The sequence below is a fragment of the Herpailurus yagouaroundi genome, unplaced genomic scaffold (genome assembly GCF_014898765.1).
Source record: "Herpailurus yagouaroundi ecotype Mexico unplaced genomic scaffold, PumYag 162, whole genome shotgun sequence".
NCBI classification, from domain to species: domain Eukaryota; kingdom Metazoa; phylum Chordata; class Mammalia; order Carnivora; family Felidae; genus Herpailurus; species Herpailurus yagouaroundi.
The window spans coordinates 47155543-47177030 of record NW_024412403.1 but is presented as its reverse complement, the minus strand read 5'-3'; the positions used below and the strand labels follow the sequence as shown (position 1 = coordinate 47177030).

The 21488-nt window shown below is 40.9% G+C and overlaps 1 protein-coding gene across 1 annotated transcript; it reads left to right on the top strand.

The window, feature by feature from the left end:
• The first annotated feature begins 499 nt into the window (after positions 1 to 499).
• Positions 500 to 17601, top strand: CPOX (coproporphyrinogen oxidase). Its single transcript, XM_040484283.1, has 7 exons — positions 500 to 1845; positions 3768 to 3911; positions 4173 to 4283; positions 5796 to 5937; positions 8223 to 8441; positions 12702 to 12806; positions 15612 to 17601. The coding sequence occupies exons 1-7, from the start codon at positions 1299 to 1301 to the stop codon at positions 15697 to 15699; spliced, it is 1356 nt and encodes a 451-aa protein (XP_040340217.1). The 5' UTR covers positions 500 to 1298; the 3' UTR covers positions 15700 to 17601.
• The last annotated feature ends 3887 nt before the right edge of the window (positions 17602 to 21488 follow it).

The window sequence follows — 21488 nt, the reverse complement described above, 5'->3', positions numbered from 1 at the left end:
AGTCTTTCTAACACTTTCATGTTCAGACAACACAAAACTGTGGTATGTTACCGGAACAATAAGAACAAAAATCTGTCAAATCTATGTTAGCTTCTTACATCTTTTTTGAAGTGTGTGGGTGTGTGTGTGTGTGTGTGTGTGTGTGTGTGTGTGTGTGTGTTGGTAGTAGCAGGGAGAAAGCAGGGCAAATGTTTGCCCCGCCTAGCTTACATGAGTTGTTGAAAGTACTAAAAGGTGAGAAATACTTGGCAGCACGCCACGATTGTAGGATGATATGTATTTTTTTTTTAATTTTTTTTTCAATGTTTATTTATTTTTGGGACAGAGAGAGACAGAGCATGAACAGGGGAGGGGCAGAGAGAGAGGGAGACACAGAAGTGGAAACAGGCTCCAGGCTCCGAGCCATCAGCCCAGAGCCTGACCGCGAGATCGTGACCTGGCTGAAGTCAGACGCTTAACCGACTGCGCCACCCAGGCGCCCCAGGTGATATGTATTTTTAAGTCTAATGTTATTCCTTGATCACCCAAACACACCAGGTCATTACTTTTACGCGTGTTTAGTAAAATGATCACTTTGCTTTTCCTATTTCTATAAGAATCAACTGGTTAGTGCAGGATCATGAACTGGAAAGACTGCAATGATGAACTCTCCTAAAGTCTTTTACTAGGATTTTCTTAGCATCCCTTGACTACCTTGCGGACTCACTTTAAAAACTGTTGGTACGGAAGGAGTCTCTCAGGCTCCGCCCCAAGCCACTCCTGCAAATTCTAGAAGTTCTCCTGGACTGGAAACGGGGCACGAAGGGGCCTCCTATACACTCAGAGCCAGGATTTGCAACTCTGTTTGAAAATGTAACTTGTAAATTGTAAATGTAAATGGGGAAGGACTCTGGCCATATTTCTGCTCCATTGGTCCTCAGCGTCCTCAGTGTACTTTGTCTACACCCTGTGGTTGATTGGATAGCTGACCAGAGGTTGTACGTGACCAGAAAGCCTCTTATCTCATTACTTACACAGCCCTCTCGCACGTTCGGCATCCAGGTCCCTTGTCTTGGCACCCGCCCTTCTGGGGACTGGATTCTTTATCTCCCCGGCGCGCCCCTGCAGGCGGCGACAGGAGCCGGACTACAGCTCCCAGCATCCCCCGCCCCTCCGCCCGCCGCCCGAGAGCCGACCCGGTAGTAGCTCTTGCCCGCCAAGGTTTCCACTCCCAGAGCTGCTCCCCAGCTTGGGACATCCAGAAGCTCAGGGACCGATCTCCGGGACGTGGGCATTGCTAGAGGTGACAGCGCGGCAGTATGGCTTTGCACCTGGGCAGGCTGAGCGCGGGCTTCTGCTGGCAAGCTGCGCGGGGCGGCCGCGGAGCGCTGTGCGGCCGCGGAGCGCTGTGCGCCTGGCCCGGGCGCTGCTCCGCGGGACGCATCTGCCGGCCCCCGGGCTCCGCTGGCACCGAGCAGTGCCGCGGGCTGGGGCACGGCCGGACCGCGGGAGGAGCCTTCCGGTTAGGGACCGGGCTGACCACGGCGCTGGCGGGGCTGGCCGGGGTGGCGGGGCTGGCCGCCGCCGCCTTCGGGCACGTACAGCGGGCGGAGATGGTGCCCAAGATCTCGGGGGCACGGAGCTCTTCGTCTGGGAATCCTGAGGAGGAGGACGAGCTGGCCCGTCGCTGCAGCTGCTTCATGGCCTTGCCTGTGACCGACCTGCGCGAGCTGCGTGGGAGACCGAGCGACATGAAGACCAAGATGGAGCTGCTGATCCTGGAGACCCAGGCCCAGGTGTGCCAGGCTCTGGCACAGGTAGACGGGGGCGCCCGCTTCTCCGTGGACCGGTGGGAGAGGAAGGAAGGTGAGGAGGCCAGCGCCTAGCGGGAGGTGGAGACGGGGGTGGGGGGGCGGGGGGTGGTTAGAGATCGAGATTTAGGTTGCTGGCAGCAGATGACGGAGAATGGCAGAGATGACGGGGCTGGGAGTAGGAAAGTTGCGCAAGAAATATTTGGCTTGTCAGTAGTTCTACCAAAAGCACCCCTCAGACTTCCTGCTAGGACAATCTTCCCTTCCAGTGGCAAAACCCAGTTCTTCAGATTAGTAGTTAACAGATAGGAGGGGGTGAGGAGAATGGGCAAAATGGGTGAAGGTACAAACTTCCAGTTATAAAATAAATAAGTCATAAGGATGTAATGTACAGCATGGTGACTACAGCAAAAATATCGTATTGCATATATTGCTGAGAGAGTAGATCTTGAAAATTCTCATCATGAGAAAAAAAAAATCTGTAACTCTGTGTGGTGTTGGATGGTAACTAGACTTATTTTGCAATGTATACAAATATCGAATCATTGTGTTGTACACCCGAAACTAATATAATGTTATGTGTCAATTGTACTTCAGTAAAGAAAAATCCAGTTTTTATAGAATCATGTATTTATGACCTTGTTATTGCCTATGTAGGGAAAGCCCACATCTTGGTCATAAACTTGAAGAATTCCTGGCTTCTTAGCTAGGAATACTACAGCATCCTTCTCTTCAGCTTTTGAGCTGTGATGCTGCCTCATCTCTATTAAGTGAGGTTAAATCTGATCTTTTGTAGTGTTATCTATCTTATAATGTTTTCAAGTGAAGACCATTGAACAAGGACCCAACTACAAGTACTAGAGTAACTTTGTGGCCTTCAGAAGTTACTTAATTTTTGATGTGCCTCTGTGTCCTCTTCTCTGAAATGAGATTAGATACTATATGAGGGGATTGTAGGGATGATGATATATATGAAGTGCTTAAAATATTGTCTGATGCATAGAAAGCACTAAAACAAATTGGACCACTTGCCAGCTGTGTGATGTTGGATAAAGTGTTTTGTCTTTCTGGGCCTCATTTTCTCACTTGAAATGTACAGGGGTTGCACTGGATAGTCTTATGTCCCATCCAGCTCTAAAAATTCTTAGAAATAAAGACAAACAAGTACCTCTATGAACAGTTGCCTTTGTGAGAATTCTAGTGTCTTAAGAAAAAAAAACCTATTAGTAGTAAATCTCATCTACCTAAATATTAATGTGTATCTTATTCAGTTTAAAGGCCCAAATCCCTGAAGAGTTCAAATGTCTACTGTTTTTTAAGTGCCTATAAATAGAATTAAATGGTACACAGCACACTGAGAAAAAACAATTCATACAGAGCTCTTAAACTTGGTAATAACAGAACATTCCTCAAACATACCCATACCTGTTTTTAACTTTGGACTTCTCTCTTGTATCATAACCAATGGATGCCATTGTGAACAGTAGTTTTTGAAGGGAAAATATTCCAGTGATTTATTTTATTTTTAAAGTTTATTTATTTTGAGCGAGCAAACTTGGCCAGGGGAGGAGCAGATAGAAAGGGAGTGAGAGAGTCCCAAGCAGGTTCTGAGCTATTAGCACAGAGCCCTTTGGGTGGGGGCTCCATCTCACAAACCTTGAGATCATGACCTGAGCAGAAATCAAGAATGATGCTTAACTGACTGAGCCACCCAGGCGCCCGTCCAGTGATTTATTTTAGATGTAGAAGAAATACTCAGTTTAGTGCTGTGGGAAAGATAGAATATTTGCCCACTAGGCAGTCGCAGTGTCATCAAGCTACGCTAGTTATCTAATTTCATTGTACTTTAAAATGCTAAATATCCTGATGGTCTAGAGGAGGAAAGTCACTCCTAATCCCACCACCTTCATGCAAGGGTTGTTTTCGATTTTGCATACACCCTTACCTTCTCTCCTCATCTTGTATTTCTATAAACAGGAGGTGGTGGCATCAGCTGCGTACTTCAAGATGGGCATGTTTTTGAAAAGGCTGGGGTGAGCGTTTCTGTTGTTCATGGAAATCTTTCTGAGGAAGCAGCGAAACAAATGAGAAGCAGAGGGAAAATTCTGAAGACGAAAGATGGTAAATCAGGCAGTCTCGACAGCCTTTAAAAGTCCCTGCAAACCTTTATTCCCCATGAGTTCTATTTGTACAATAACTATTGCTTCTGTGGAAAAAAAAACACATTAGGGTGCACATGCCAAAGAAGCATGTTCACATTTACTTTTTAAAAATTGTATTTTAAGAGACAAAAAGGAGCTTTTGAAAATTGGTCCCGAAACCAAGTTGGAGTGATTTAAGCCCGATGAGTAAGTGGAGCTCACCACGTGTTTTGCCTTCCAGGTAAATTGCCGTTTTCTGCTATGGGCGTGAGCTCTGTTATCCACCCCAAGAATCCTCATGCTCCTACTATCCATTTCAACTACAGATACTTTGAAGTAGAAGAAGCTGATGGTAAGCATCCCTGGAGCTGTGGAAAATATTATTGTGCAAATATGAATTTTAAAACAAGCCAGGGGGCATAATTTAAGAACGTGAGAAAGAATATATAAATCTTAACGAGGTTTTCAGGAGGCGTATTAAGCCTTATTCCTTGGCAGGTGCATTGGATTATGCACGAGAGGTGAAAAGTGGAAATAGCATTGGCTGGGCTCTGAACTTCCCCATATTTCCTCCAACGCAGAAGGAATGATTTAATGAATCTCAGCTTCAAAGTGCACACAGGGTTCTTTGCACAGGAAAGAAAATCCAAAGGAAAACCTCATGTGTAAGGTTAAGTCGAAATGGAGAACTTGCTTTTGTGAAAATGTGAAAATATCTTCCAAATGTATTGCTCTGCTAGTCGCCAGCGTGTTATCAGTGGGTTTAAGACAGGGTGGAGTTGATCATGCCTCATTAAGGACGTGTAGTTCAGCCCATGTCTCCAAATTAGCCGGACCTACTGTTACCACCCTGTGGAGCGTCTGTGCAGTGCCGCTCTATGGCTGGTGGTCTCTCTGGAGGTGGTGGTATTTAAAGTCGATGTATTTAACTTTCATTTTGAAGACATTTAGTTTGGTTCAACCTTTTAATGTTAGAAGTTGGTAACTGGTACTGACAGCCTATAGACCCAAGTAAACACATGTAATAGTTATTCTCAAATGGTAAGTTGTGTCCCTCTGTAAGTGTTTTTGCCCTTTCTGGGCTTAAGGCGGGACGGGCAGTGGTTTTTAATACAGGGAACATCAGAATCTCCTGGGGAACTTTTATAAACTGCAGATACCTGGGCCAGAGATTTGCTTGTTGTTTGTTTCTTGTTTGCTTGTTTGTTTTTTAATTGTGACCCAGCAGAGGCATTTTATGCTCCTCGTGTGATTCTGATATGCAGCCAGAGTTGAGATCTACTTCCTGGTCCACCCATGTGGTGTTTCATCATTCTCTGCCATGCATATCATTTTCCTGCCTGGATCTACTCTGTCACTTTTTGATTTCATACTTTTACCTTTTCTTTCCTGCCTAGGCTTTACTGGCCATTCAGAGCTAAATTTAGTTAAATTATATATATATATGTATATATATATATATATACACACACACACATATATATATATTTATGTAATATATATATGTGTGTGTGTATATATATATATATATATATACACATATATATTAATGTTTATTTACGTTTGAGAGAGAGAGCAGGAGCAGGAGAGGGACAGAGGGAGGGAGATGCAGGCTCCAGGCTCTGAGCTGTCAGCACAGAGTCTGATGCGGGGCTTGAACCCATGAACCACGAGATCATGACCTGAGCCAAAGTTGGATGCTTAACCTACTGAGCCACCCAGATGCCCCTAAATATTTTTTGATTGTCACCCACTTCGTGTTAAATAAACTAAGCTGATAAATTAAGTTTGCTAATACAGTGAGTAGTGTGCTACATCTCAAAGTCTGAAGTCTTCATGAAAATCACATGTCTCGATTTTGTAGGTAACAAGCTGTGGTGGTTTGGTGGTGGATGTGACCTCACTCCAACATACTTGAACCAAGAGGATGCTGTCCATTTCCACAGAACTCTAAAGGAGGCTTGTGACCAGCATGGTCCTGATCTCTACCCTAAATTTAAAAAATGGTAGGTAAAGATGTCATAACACCTAAAATATATTCTGTTGCTTCCTCCTGTAGATCCTGAAGGCAATATTATGTCACTGAATATGTTTTTCAGCTTATGAAGATTGATCTGGGTTTTTTTTTGGTACCAGAAGTAGAATGCTAGTTTGAAGTGGTTTTATTATGTTGTTTATTTAGGAATATTTTAATAATTGGGTAGCAGTGTATTTTTTGATCCCAAATGATTTGGAATATAAATTTTAAGGTGATCTATGCCTGAGAATCAGAGGCTTTTTAATCCTGGGGTAGGCTTTTAACTTCTCATCCCAGATGAGAATGTTTGTTGCCATGGGAATATTCAGACATGGGAAGAGTCAGAGAACTGTTAGGGAAAGATACAGATACACCAGAGATTTGGACAAGAAGAAGACTGGGATTGGAAACTTTGGTTAAGGAAACTCTAATGGTAAAGAAAAGGGAAACAAATGAGTTGTGAGGAGATCCAAGATATTTGGCAGAAGTGAAATGGAGTATAAGCATAAATTGTTTGGAATAAGAATAACGTACTCAACTCTGCCTAGAGCTAATTGACATTCTTGAAAAAGGAAGAACAGGAAAGGTTTTGGTGTTTTTGTTGTTGTTGTTGTTTCGCATTGTTTTTAGAGCTGATAATTGTGGGATGTTGATATTATGTAAGGGCATGGAGTTCAGCTTTAAAATTCTCAGAAAAGATATATTCTCCTTTTGACTGATACTACCAATGAAAATTGCACAGCTATTGAAGCATGAATGTAAGATGGAGGGATTTTCCATCTCTCTCTCTCTCTCTCTCTCTCTCTCTCTCTCTCTCTGTCTCTCTCTCTCTCTCGCGCGCACACACACACACACACACACACACACACACACACACACTCACACAAATCAGCCTCCTTCCAGGAAGAGGACTGGTTTGGGTGACATTCTCTTTTTTTGGTTTCCTCTTATTGCCATTATTGAGATGACTTTATCTGAGTGATACTAGTTACTAAGACATCTAGGATGCAGGCTAGTTAAAAAAGAAGTTTTTAGTATAAGTATTTAGCAAACTTCTTAATTTTCTGGTGATTTTGAAATAGTGTGATTTGGTTAAAGCTGACTTCACAGCCTTGCCCAGGATGGTCTTCAACTATGTTAATAAAATGTGCCTGTAAAGGACAGCCAACAAGTCACAGTCAAGGTGAATTATACCACTGCATCAGTTCTAGGGATTTGCATCTGCTACTGGTTGTGTGTTTTGTTGTTTTGTTTTGCTGGTTTAAACTATTAAGGCTATTTTTAATGGAACCTTTTAAATAGCTTTTAGTTTTTGTTTGTACAGGTTTTTCTGTTTGTAGAGATCATCTAAAAAGTTGTTTCCACAATGTAAACTATTTTCCACAAATTGAGCATTTAGGAAATGACTTTTTAGGAAAGCTGTTCTAGTGGGCACAGAGGGGAAAGCCTCAGGAGCAGATGGATAGTTTCATGTGCTGGCTCACAGGGGTAAGCTTTCATACGTCCCTAGACGTTCTCTGAACGTCTCCTTCCACCAGCCCTTCCCTCAGTCATGCCCGCTATGGAGACTCCGCATTGTATTGCTGAAAGGAACCTTAGAGATTATTTGCTGTGCCTTCCTTTGGCGAATAAAGAACCTGACTTGAGAGCCGACGGGTTGGCACCCAGTCAGACCTGGTTGGTGTTGTTGGTTGGAGGATTCCTGTCCTGCCTCTTGCAAAAGCCCCAGTGCTGCTGAAGGCAGCAGCATCACTTGTTTTAAGAAATACACTGTTGGGGCGCCTGGGGGTGCTCAGTCAGTGAAGCATCCAACTCTTGATTCCAGCTCAGGTCGTGATCCCAGGGTTATGGGATCGAGCCCTGCATCCAGCTCCATGCTGAGCGTGGAGCCTGCTTAAGATTCTCTCTCCCTCTCGCTCTCTGCCCCTCCCCCACTCATGCTCCAGAGCACATGCACTCTCTCTCTCAAAATAAGTAAATAAAAAACACACTCTTAATACTGGACTCTGTTTCTTTTTCACTAAAGTTCTTAGAATTCCACATCCTTTAGATATGTGTTCTATTCCTTGCTTTGCAGATGAAAGCATAAGCATTTTCTACATGGTTGCTACTTACAGGAAATGTGTCTAAAGCCCTAGTTTCATTTTCATAGTTGGGCAGAAAAGTAAGGACATTGCTTTGGCATTAGTCAAGGATAAGCTGAAATGCTCACATTGACATTCATGCCTTTTGTTCCCCCTTTGATCCCTGACATGGCCTTGCTGTGTCTTCCAGGTGTGATGATTACTTTTTTATAGTCCATCGTGGGGAGCGGAGGGGCATCGGGGGCATCTTTTTTGATGACCTTGACTCTCCATCCAAGGAAGAAGTGTTTCGCTTCGTGCAGAGCTGCGCCCAGGCTGTGGTTCCTTCATACATTCCTCTTGTGAAAAAGCACTGTGATGACTCATTCACCCCCCAGGAGAAGCTGTGGCAGCAGCTGCGGAGAGGACGGTGAGTGAGCGGTGAGTGAGCCAGTGAGCGACAGGAGAATAGACCATCTCATTGCAAGCCTTGGGGCGGGGGAGGGTAGAGCCATTGTGGTGGGTGAATGAATGGAGGGTGATGTGTTGCCTTTGGCAGGTACTTTGTTAGAGTTGTATTAGTACTAACTGGAACTTCTTTTGGTAACTAGGTGAATATCAAATGAATATTAAGATTTGTCTGAAATAGCATAAAAACAGCAGAGGTTACCTCATTTGTCTGTATATGAGAGATTCGTAGGAGCCATGTATTAGTACTTGCTGAATTTAATTCAGCTGATTTATTTTAGTCTTCTAGCAGTTCCTTGCAGCCTTACGCCAAGATATGGGCATCACTTAATGTTTTTGCTGCTTTGTAGATTTGGAAGCCCACACTTTTCCATCCATTTTAAAGTTTCATGGAAGTTGTTAGAATGGAAATAACCATTTCAGAAATTATTTACACTTAATGTTAATACTTATTAATGATGGAGTCCTTACTGTGTGCCAGCCAGTGTTAGACAGATTGCATCTAGTTTTCTTTACAAACCTGTGAGATTGGTGTAATTATCATCATTTTACAGGTGATAAAACTTCCTCCCTGAAAAGTAAGTCTCTTGCCCAGGATTACAACTAGTAAATAAAAGATCCCAGATGTAGAAGCAAGTCACCGTGACCTCAAAACTGGTAGTCTTTCCCATACACAAAGGAAGTTAAGTAGTTGAAGCAGGTTTTGATTGCTTACTACTCAACCTCAGCCACCCTGTTCTGTGCATTGAGCTTAGAGCCCAGTTGGGTGACCACATTGAGGTCGTCTTCACCCGAGGTATATTTGCAGATCAGCTCCAATGATCCACCCTGCCAGCTCACATCAATTTCTCACTGCTGTCTTAATTTCATTTGTAGTACTGGTCCATGGCTGTAACATGGATTTTCTCGTTCATGTCAATTCTATCTCAGGCAAATAAAACTTTCAGTATTTGAGGAGGTAAAGTTAGTCCCTGAAGAGGTCAACTTAAATAATGTTTCAAGTTTAAAGAGAAATATCTGTGTTTATTCTTTCTTATAGCTGCCTGTGTTATCTGGTCCTTTAATTTAGAATTTTGGGAAAATGGAAGTTGATTAAGTTTTCTTGTTAGAAGTTTCTTAGTGCATCTGTTTTGGGACTCTTTCTTTGGTCCCATGATTTCTCAAATAATACTTTTACTATTCCTTCCTTTTTTCATTTCCTTGATATTTATTATGCAACCCTTATGGCTAGGCACTGTCCTGGCTACAGCGGTGAGTATAACGTGCATCTGTGAAAAGAAGCTCATGGTTTAGTGGGGAAGGTATACCCAAGAGGTTAATTTAAAACTCCATGCTGTTTTATTTCTTAAATTCCACGTTTGAGTGAAATCATATGGTATTTGTCCTTCTCTGACTGACTTAACTCATTGAGTTTGATACCCACCAGCTCCATCCATGTGGTTGCATGTGGCAAGACACGTTCTTTTTTTATGGCCGAATAACATGTACAATTTAAGAAACAAAACAAACGAACAAAGTCAAAAAGAAACAAACAAGAAAAACACATACGGAGAACGAACTAGGGGTTACTGTAAGGGAGGTGATGGGGGCATGGCTGAAATAGGGGAAGGGGATTAAGAGCACACTTGTGGTGGTGAGCACTGAGTAATGTATAGAATCGTTAAATCACTATATTGTACACCTGAAACCAACATAGCACTGTTGATTATACATTAAATAGCCAACGAAAATTTGCAAAAAACCCTCTGGAAAGTACAATATTATAGTTTTGCCCAGGATTTGATGTGCAAAGCTGGCAGATTTTGTGAATACTAATGAGGTGAAGCCTTAAAACTTCTTAGACATAGGAACAATGTTTGGCGTTCTTTTGTTTTCTGCTTTTTCATTATGTAATGACAAGACATTTTGAAAATTCCATTTGTGTGAATCCTTGCACATCAGGTATTTTTTTGAGTTACGTATAAGTGTGGGGTGTTAGATGAATTTTCTGTGATGCGACATGGGAGTGTTTCTCACTGAGAACCTCCTACCCCCTGTATCTCTGGGCCTTAAGATGGCAGTAAACTCTGAGCCTTCAGATAACCCCAGGTCCTGACTACGGTTGTCAGCATTGTCTTCCCCTTTTTACACACTGCACTCACAGCCCTATCTGCATCCTTCACACGTTATACCTTGCTCCTTTCCTTCCCCTCCAAGTAGGAGTTTCCCTTGCTCTGGTCAGGCTGCTTCCTTTTCGACTTGAGTCCCTTACTTGGGAATTTCCTTTAGTCTCTTACCCACTTCTACTATTCTCTCCCCAGACCTTGAACTTCACTCTTGCAGTCTTCTTTTTCACAGGAGAACAGAAACTAAAGATCTTTTTTTTTTTATTAGAATTTTTTTAAAAAAAGTTTATGTATGTATGTATTAATCTCTACACCCAACATGGGACTCAAACTCTCAACCCCAAGGTCAACAGTCACATGCTCTTCCGACTGAGCCAACTAGGTGCCCAGGAAACAAAAGATCTTTAACTTACTGTTGTTTTGCTGTATTTTAGGGAAGGGAAGCAAGATAAAATTTAGGCATCTGTTAAATTGAAGGGAATGGCTAAAGTTCATTCATGGTTTACAGGCACTTCAGAGAGGATAAATGTATGGGAAGGATCAGAAAGATCAGAACTAAGTGAAACCTTATAGGAGTCAGCCTAATGTCAGGAAAGGGGCATCCTTCACTCAAAAAAGGAAAGCAGTTCAAGGATCCTTACAACAAATTCATATAGGGAGTTCCATATAGGAGTCTTTGAAAGAGACATTAGTACAAACTAGAGAATCCCAGCCATCCCTTAAATACCATGTTTTAGAAAGTCAGCATTGGGGTGAAAAAGGTGGCTGAGAGACAAATTCTTTTCCGTGCTCTTAGCGAGGAAGAAATTAAGAAGTTTCACTTACATTATCGTTTGAAACAGGCTTATAAGAAGGTGTTAAATAGTTATTAATGCATAAAATTCAATCCATGATAAATAAATGCTGAGGACTAAAAAGGGATTCATGGATATATTTAAATTTTTTCAAGGCCTTTGGCAAGTTTGCACACAGAAGGGTGTTTTCTAAAAATTGGTGTACTGTGGAATTCTAGAGAATATCTTCCTCCAGGTGTGATTAAAGACTAACCAGTGGGTAAACAAATGAGCAGGCTTCAGGCTCTGAGCTGTCAGCACAGAGCCCAACACGGGGCTTGAACTCACATACCATGAGATCATGACCTGAGCCGAAGTCAGACGCTTAACCGACTGAGCCACCCAGGTGCCCCCTGAGGGAAGTTTAGACTAAGAAAGTAGTTTCTGAATGAGTTGAGAAATGATCTGAAAGGGTGTCTATTCATTGAATTTTCAGCTTTATGGACCGTTATAAATTCTTAGGCGTAGTAAAAATTATCTTTGAAGTTTAAATGACCTTTTACAAGAGATCCCATGATGTTAAAGCCAATCACAGATTTTTTCAGCTAGACAGAGTTTAGATCTGACACCCTGTGGCAGTTAGTGGAAAACAAATTTACCAAACCAAATTTCAGTTGATGCTAAGGATAGTCTTCTTAGAAACATAAAATTTAGCCCTGCAACCCAACCAATGCTTTTTATTTTGATTGTCATTAATCTTCAGGAAGACTGGATTATATGACTGTGTTTCAGTGCTATCAACTACTTTAAGAAAAGGGAATATCTAAGATATATTAGTAATTATTAATAGACTGCTGTTAGCTGTGCCTGGCCTTTCAATTACGAACGTTTTGCACTATCTTAGTAAATGGAAGTTAGGTAGTGAAATGAGGTCTTCTGAAACATCTCAGTTCATGGGGGAATACCAGAAAGAGCTGTTCTATCCTAATAAAGGATGTCGTTCCTTTTTCTTGTTTTTGTGCCTTAAAGTTCTCATCTTTGTGTCCATTCTGTTTTCTTATTGGAAAACATAATCTTCTTGTTTTGTAACTGTGCCATATTGGGGCCGAATCTATATCCTGTTGTTTGTTGGGTAGGATACCCTTTTATTTATGCCTGTCCGGATGGGCAAGACTGAACTGACTGTAGATTGGTATTCCCTGTGCCAGTTCAGCTGATTGGGAGGGAGAGGGGCAATGGGCAGGAAGAGGCCCCTCCCCGCCCCAAGCCCTTGAGGTACTTGTTATGGGCCAAGAAAGATTTTACTCAACTGGCCGTTAATGTTATTTGTTGTCTTTACGTCAGGTATGTAGAATTTAACCTTGTGTATGATCGAGGTACAAAGTTTGGCCTCTTCACTCCAGGATCCAGGATTGAAAGCATCTTGATGTCTTTACCTCTAACTGCTCGGTAAGAATAACTCATTATAGTAATTATTCCTCCACTCCCAATCTGCTAACCCGTACAAAACATGAAAATATGAACACTCCAGTGTCTTACCTAACGACTTCAATGGTTTTGATATTGCTGATTTTATAATAAAATCACAGTCAAATAATTAAGGAAAATTAATTTTATTAAATTTCTTTTTCATGTTTGTTTATGTATTTTGAGAGAGAGAGAGAGAGCGAGCGAGCGAGCTGGGGAGTAGCAGAAAGAGAAAGGGAAGAGAGAATCCCAAGCAGGCTCTGTGCTGCTAGTGCAGAGCCCGACATGGGGCTCAATCTCACGAACCATAAGTTCATGATCTGAGCCTAGATCAAGAGTTGGACACTTAACTGACTGAGCCATGCAGGCGCCCCGGAAAATTATTTTTTTTTTAACGAATGAATGGCAGGATGAATGATATGGCTCTGTGGGGGAGGGGTGAGAAAGTATAGAGGGAATAAGAAGATAAGGTGGATGATGGTGTGTAGGGGCCCACAATGACCTTGCCCACTCGGTGATTTTCTAGGAAGAGCTGTGGGCGAAGCAAATTTGTTAGTGTATGTCAGGTTTTTCAACTTAATTTTGTTAGTAATTTTTACACCTGTGAGGAAGTCTTACTCTCCACTATGAAATATCAAACGTGTGAAAGTATGAGGGATTGTTGCACATGCTCCACGTTTTCTCTGTGCTTTACATGATGCTGTGGTGAGCTTCCAGAAAGGTTACTTGAAAATGGGGGGGAGGGGGATTTTAAAGACAGATATATTAAGAAAGGAAGGAAGGAAGGAAGGAAGGAAGGAAGGAAGAAAGGAAGGAAGGAAGGAAGGAAGAAATTTATGTTGGTGCTATTAGGTTAATAAAGATCTACAATTGACTTTTTGTGTATAAGAAAGTGAGAATGATGTGTGTCCAGACTAAATAGAAAATATTAAAAAAAAATTACCATTGCTTGTTTTATAAGCACTAGAATCTTTATTTCTCCATGAGGGTAGATGTCCAAATAAGAATGGACTGCCAACTTTGGCTCAGGTTGTGATCTCACAGTCTGTGAGTTTGAGCCCTCCGTCGGGCTCTGTGCTGACAGCTCAGAGCCTGGAGCCTGTTTCAGATTCTGTGCCTCCCTCTCTCTCTGACCCTCCCCCATTCATGCTCTCTCTCTCTCTCTGTCTCAAAAATACATAAACATTAAAAAAAAAAAATGGACTGCTGGATGGCACTAAAGGTCTGCCTTGCCTCATTCTGCCATCCAGATCTAGCCTGGTGAGATTAGTAGCCCATATAGTTGTCACTGTCTTTAAAATGGCATTGTCTCTGTCCTTGTATAACTGTTGTTCTTGAGATCTCATGTCTGTAGCAAAAGCTCATATATGTCACTGTTAGGTGTTCCTGACACCCTAGAGGTGAGACGTGAATAAGATGTAGAGATAAGTTCTTTTTTTTTTTTTTAACTTATTTTTGAGAAAGCCTATGCAAGCATGCGCATGAGTAGGGGCGGGGCAGAGAGAATCTCAAACAGGCTCTGCACTGTCAGTGTGGAGCCTGACGCGGGGCTTGAACTCATGAACGGTGAGATCATGACCTGAGCCAAAATCAAGAGTCAGGAGCTGAACCAACTGAACTGCCCAGGTGCCCCAAAACTAGAGATAAGTTAAGGGCTTCAGGTAGTCCTCCTGATTACTGCTGGCCCCTGATTTATATGGTACATTGTAAGCTGCAGATATGGGTGGGTTATAAATCAATCCCTTGCTCATTTGCATAGTTCACATGACAGGTCACTTTTAGCTTCTTCTAGTCTATACCAAGCGCGTGCAAACTTGAGGCTGCAAGATGAATCCAAGTCCGCCTGTGATGTGTTTTTGTACAGCCCTTGAGCTAAGAATGAACTTTACATTTTTAAAGGATTATTAAAAACAAAAAAGAATGTTGTATTCTTTTTTTTATTGTATGTGGCCCCACAAAGCCTAAATTAAAGTATTTATATGGGACACCTGGGTGGCTCAGTCAGTTAAGCATCCAACTTCAGCTCAGGTGATGATCTTGCAATTTGTGAGTTCAAGCCCCACATCGGGCTCTGTGCTGACAGCTCAGAGCCTGGAGCCTGCTTCGAATCCAGTGTCTTCCTCTCCCTCTGCCCCTCCCCTGCTTGCACTGTCTCTCTCTCTCTCTCTCTCAAAAATAAATAAACATTAAAAGAATTTTTTTTAATAAAAAAAGTAAAAATAGAGTATTTATTAATGTGATCCTTTGTAGGAAAGGTTTGCTAACCCCTGGTCTAAACGAGGTTTTGCCAGACTTCATACTACAGCTTAACCATTTTGACTATATTTGTATATTATCTGAGGTATTCACTTACATTTTATACTCTTATTTTTTCTGAGAGAGAATTTGTTTAAAAAGGCAAACCGATATTATTGCTGTAAATAGAAAGTAACACATTAAAATAAATGCATAAATGCCAAGCTAAAAAAAGTTTGCCTGTGGATCCTCTGTGGTTCTACATTTTATGAAACCTGGTTTCTAGTAAAAGTGTATTTTAGCTCTGAGATATTAATATTAGCCAAAGGATGCTCAGAAATTATTAAAATATTTTATTTCTTTAGCAGCAAATATTTTTTAAAAGCCTAGTGGGTAAAAGGCATATTAAGTACATTGGAGACAAGGAGATACAAGAAATTTTTTACTCCTAGAATTTTAATTTTCACTTATTTTAAGTAAAGAGGTATGTGTGTTGTTTATTATTATTTTTATTATTATTACATGTTTTGCTTTTGTTTTGGACCTGTATAGATGGGAGTACATGCATTCACCCCCAGAGAACTCCAAAGAAGCGGAAATTCTGGAAGTTCTGCGCCATCCGAGAGACTGGGTGCATTAATGCAGGCGGAGTGGCCTGCCTGGGGCTTGGGGGACACAGAATGAGTGCCCCATTCCACCGGCCCGCAGCGTTGCCACTGTGTGGCAGTGAATAACCTGTGTGTTAAGCTCCAGTCTTCTCCACTCTGCAGTCTGCTTCCTTGGCAGACGCTGAGTGTGTTTTAAGTACTACAAGTTTCCATAGGATGCTGCCAGTGACAGGTGGTGATATGGCAGCTTGTCAGAGTCAATTGGTTGATAAAAACCTCATTTATACTTTCAGAATCATTTTATATGACTAGTTTACAAAATACAAAATTGAGTTTCCAAGTGTTGAGTTAAGGGAATCTAAATATAACTTGTGTCAGGAAACTTTTCATGCTATTTTTGTTTTATGTATTTTTTAAAGTTTTAGTTTCTGCCACCAAAAATCTGTGGTGGGATAAATTTTATTTTCATTAATTCAGTGAGGTTGCAACTTCATAACAATTTCAGAAAGCAATTTGAAATGAAGGTAAAACATTTACTTTGTCATGACAGAAGTTTCATTGATCGTAACCTTTATATATCTTTCTCTAGAGATAATAATATTGTAAAATGTTCATTTTTATAATGATATTTAGGAACACTTGAAATTTCCTAAGTATCCGCATGTGTTACAATTCAATAATTCCCTGTAGTTGTTAACTCTAAAGTGACATCACTGTTATTTAAATAAGGGACATCTGAGATGTAATTCTGATTTTTGTAGAACTATAATTTGTTAATGTTGGATTCTCTGCACTTTTGAATGTGAAAGCTTATAACCCTGGAGTCTGATATTTAAAATTTTCTATTCCAGACATTTCTATATGCAAATTTAGACTAAGAACAATCCTGGGCATGTTTGAGTTAGGAAATGTTTCTCATTTGGGAAATGAGAAATATTTTCCTTCCTTAATTAAAGTCAACATAACTAGTGTGAAAAGCATGTAGGCATTTTATAAATATATTTCTTTGTAAGATGGACTAAAGTTGCCCTCTTTTTAAATTAGAGATTGTGTAGTAAATTACAATAGAATAGCGTGTCGTCTTTGTTCATATAATAATGTGAGTGTATTTTATTTTACTTATAATATGTTAAAGTTTGTAAGGAATAGTATCTTCATATTATTAAGCATTATCTTGGAATATGTTAAATGTATGTGATTGTGTATGTGACTCTTTCGGGCTGGGAAATGTATGGACTCTTCAACTATCTTGCAACAGATCTGCTGATAAATTTTATGAAATATGACTAAGAGATGTTTCTATTTTTCATTTTTTTAGGGGTAATTGATATAGGGAAGATAAATATTTTTTAGCACTAAAGCCATCATTCCTCAGCCCTAGGCATTTTACCCAAGAAAAATAGAAGTTTTGCACTCAGATTTCCATAGCAGCTTTTTTCGCAATAGCCCAAACTTAGAAACAACACCGATACCCATCAACAGATGACTGGATAAACAAAGGATGATTTACCAGTATGTGAAAATACTACTCATCAGTGAAAACGAACAACCATTCTGGTGAATAGCAGAACAGCATTATGCCAAGGGAATGAAGCCAGACACAGAAGAAGACTCACTATATGACTACAGTATGTGAAAACCGAGAAAAGCCAAAATTTGAACAAGGGAAAGCACATCAGTAGTTGCTGGGGCTAGAGCTGGGGAATTGATTGTGGAAGGGAACCAAGGAGTATTTTGAGGGGATGGAAATGGTCTATCTATTGATGGTGGCAGTGATTACCAGACTGTTTACATTTATCAAAACTTATTGACTGGGGCACTGAAAAACATGGACTTTTATTGTGTATATGATTTATACTTCAATAAAGCTGATTCAATGAAAAAAATAGGAACAAATGTTCAAATAAACCTCAGTTTACCTTGTACGATAAAAATTGCCTTATAAAGATCTGCTAGTCTGTTTAGTTGTGTTTAGGGCTGTTGGGGTCTGGGCATTCGACTAAGATGAAATTTCAAAATTTCAGGGTATCAGTTCTTCATACTCTTCAATAAGCATGTATTCCTCTTACAGATGAGACTATGGGAGAGAAGACAGAATTGCATAACTATTGGAAAATAGATCATTCTGCTGTTCCTCAAAATGAATTTCTCTTAAATCCATATTGATGTCTATTCTGAGTCTACTAGAGGCCCAGAGTGTACCTCCAAATGGCCAGAACACCTAACTGCTGGTGTCTTATACATGTATATTAGTGGTCATAAGGGGTGGACATTTGAGGAAAGGCATGTAAATGCTTTGGAGCAAATTTCTAACCACTATTTTATATCCATCACTAAACTCTGCTTACCCACATATTCAACTGAATGTTTAATGAGAGAAAAACTTCTGCATGCTAAAGAGCATCACGTTAGAAGGTCAAACACTGTTCCCTTACAATCTGTCCTTCCATGTGTCCATTGCTGTTACAGTTCATCCAGACAAGAATCATCTGACACCTGTATGCCTAGGCTGGGACAACTTCAAAGACTAGGTTCAGCTCGGTCTGTAACGTACAGGTGGTTGAGAACAGGTATTCCACCAAACAAGGCAGAGGCAGCGTGGTTTCTTCTTTCTCATCTAGCCCCAGAGGTTATGTAGTATCATGTCCTCTAAAGTGCACTGGTTACCAGTGTATCATTAAGGCCAGCTTCAGATTCAAGGGGGAAGGGCATTAGATCCCAAAACCACAAAGCAGATTTGACTTTCCCTCTTTTATTGCCCTAATTAAATCCTGTTGAGTATCCCTTTGAAATAGTTCTTGGTTTCCTAGTCTTCTGTCTGCTGTCAGCACTCTACTGTTCCCTTTCACTTGAACTTTTTCCAACGCCCTACCTGTCTCTGGACACTTGGACCTCCATTCTTTCCCTTCACAATAACTTCCCCAAATCCCATGACTACTGCTTTCCTCAAATATTCTAGTCATCCTCCACTTCTACAGAAAAGATGCGAAAAACCTGATATTCAAGGCTATTCATTTGACCCCAGTCCTTCCTTTCTGCCTTTTCCTCTACAGTTCTCCCCTGCCCTTTGGCCTCAGCCTTCATGCACCCTACTCATTATTCTGAAGTTTCTAAATCTCTCCCATCTGGCCTTTAGTCAGGCTGCTACAACCCCTGCTTGCAATCTCTTATGCTCTGTCCATCCTTCCATAGCCAGTTCAGACTTCCAAGAACTTTCCTTGGAATCAATCTCCACCCCTTCAGCACATTTTATCTTTAGTATTGCTTTCACCACAGTGTGTATTCACAGTCATTTAATGTACACTACACTAGAAAATATTTAAGGTGGCTCTTCCCTTATTTATAATGCCTGCCTACTACGTTGTGGGTGACTTGTTAACCCTTCCAACGCTGTTTTGCAACATATTGTGTAATCAGGCTTGGTATTGCTTGGCTTTCTATGTAATTGTCTTATTCCTAGTCTGTGAAGACAGAAGTTCCCTGTATGCATCTCTTAGAACCCATTTAGAAATGGTTCTCAGGTGAGGATTGATGGGGGGGGGAGGGAGGGGAGGGTGGGTGATGGGCATGGGGGACGGCACCCTTTGGGATGAGCACTGGGTGTTGTATGGGAACAAATGTGACAATAAATTTCATATTTAAAAAAAATGGTTCTCAGGGATGTGTTCTATTATCCCTGCCACAAATACTATGTATTTGAAATCCCATATTTAAAAAAATTGATCCTTCTTCCTAAACAAACACTCGTGTAAAATTCCAATTTCATAATAAACCTAAATTAGCACATTTAAGTAGAGAAGCTTAGATATTTACAAATAGCTGAGTAGATTTGGTATTGTTGCCTGAAACCAAGTCAGGCCGTACAGCATAAAACCTCACAGACCTGTTTCTACAGGTCGTTAATACCAGATACACACTGGCATACCAGCTGAGTAAGGTAATTAAACTGCCTTTCACCTTCCAATCAACGTACTTGGTTTTGATTCTAGAAGTTAAACTCATTCATCAGTAATCAGTATTATAAAGAATGCTTCACCTATTCAGTTCGTACTTCAAAACATGCTTGCACAGAAGTTGGCACAGTTCAATCCACGTTGGTTTCAATGAGCTGACACAAATAGGGTCATTTAGGAAAGTCATTTAGGCTTTGCAGTTGTTTAGAGTTGCAACATTGACTCCGTCATGGACACGTTTGCTTATGAAATGGTTAGGGAGGTATCAAATTCAAGTTTATAAATAAATTTGCACCAGTTGGATGCCTGTATTTAACAACAAGGGAATAATGCATCTGTAGATAAAATGCAGGTTTGGTCAAAGTTGCTTCCCTTTTGCTGATTTGGTGAGGCAGCCTGAGACTTTCAGAATGTTCCATGCCTGCTGTTTGACATCCTTCTAATAAGTTTAATATACACAATTTCAACCCAGCTTATCAATTTCTTGCAGTTAAAGTTGCAGTTTATTTAAAAATTTCAGTAGTCTCAAAGAACGTTTTAAGTTATATCATTACAAATTAACTTTTGCTGGGAGTAGTTTTTATTCTTTATTATGAACTTGATCTTCTATGCCATTTAACAGTGTAGTACTTAAATAATGTGAATATTTCGAGGAAACAAAGAATAAGGACCCACTTTTCATCATTACCTCTCTCTCTCCTTTGTAGTAATGTGAAGGAAATACGGTATCTTCCTTGTAAGGGCTAGACAGTCTTCTCAGAGAATGCCCAGGCATGTGGAGCAGAGACATGCTGCTTCAGAACTCTTGACTCACGGAATCTGTGAACATATACAATGGTTGCTGTTTTATGTCATTAAATTTGGGGTGGCTTCTTCAAGTGCAGTGGACACTGGAATGGGTTAGATGCCATTAACAAAAGAGGAGAGCAGTTTTGATGGTCTTGACGTGCCTGCAAGCCAGTATTTAGAGATGCAGGTCTAAGGCTCAGTAGAGAAGTCCAGTCTAGAAATAAATATTTACCAATTATTTGTATTGATAATTGAAAAAGTGGAAGAAGGGGAGTCATCCAAGGAAGTGCATGCAGTGTCATAAGAAAGCAAAGTCAGAGACTGAACTGGGGACAGAGAAATGAGCTTGAGAAGAGGGGTCAGGGAAGGAGGAAGAGAAGCAGCTCCTGGAGCAAATGGAACAGGGAAGAAGGAAACCAAAAGGGACAAGTTGGATGTGATTGTAATGAGGTTTAAAACATTATACAGTGACTGTGTTTCCACATATGAGAAGACATTAAAATAATACATGTTCTACGTAAATAAGTTTGATAAATCACATATTAAGTTTAGATTTTTAAAAATGATCTTAGACCCTAAATTACCAAGATCTTCTGAGGTACTAAAATTTAGGTGATAAAATAATTTCCATTAAGTGTCAGTGTTTCCAGTTTCCCAAATTGTATTTTTTTTTAATTTTTTTAACGTTTATTTATTTTTGAGACAGAGAGAGACAGAGCATGAACGGGGGAGGGGCAGAGAGAGAGGGAGACACAGAATCCGAAGCAGGCTGCAGGCTCCAGGCTCTGAGCCATGAGCCCAGAGCCTGACGCGGGGCTCGAATCCACGGACCACGAGATCGTGACCTGAGTGGAAGTCTGACGCTCAACCGACTGAGCCAACCAGGCGCCCCCAAATTGTATTTAAATACGAAATTCTTTAAAGTACCAGTAGGTGGAGCACATTTGTTGAAGAAAATCTAATCCTGGGTTTTGGAGGGTTTATTTTGGGGTGGGAGGAGAAGGAAGAAAAAGTAAAGGGAAGTAAACAAGGAGGGAGAGAGAAGGAGAGAGGGAGAGGAGGAAGGTGAGAGAGGGAGA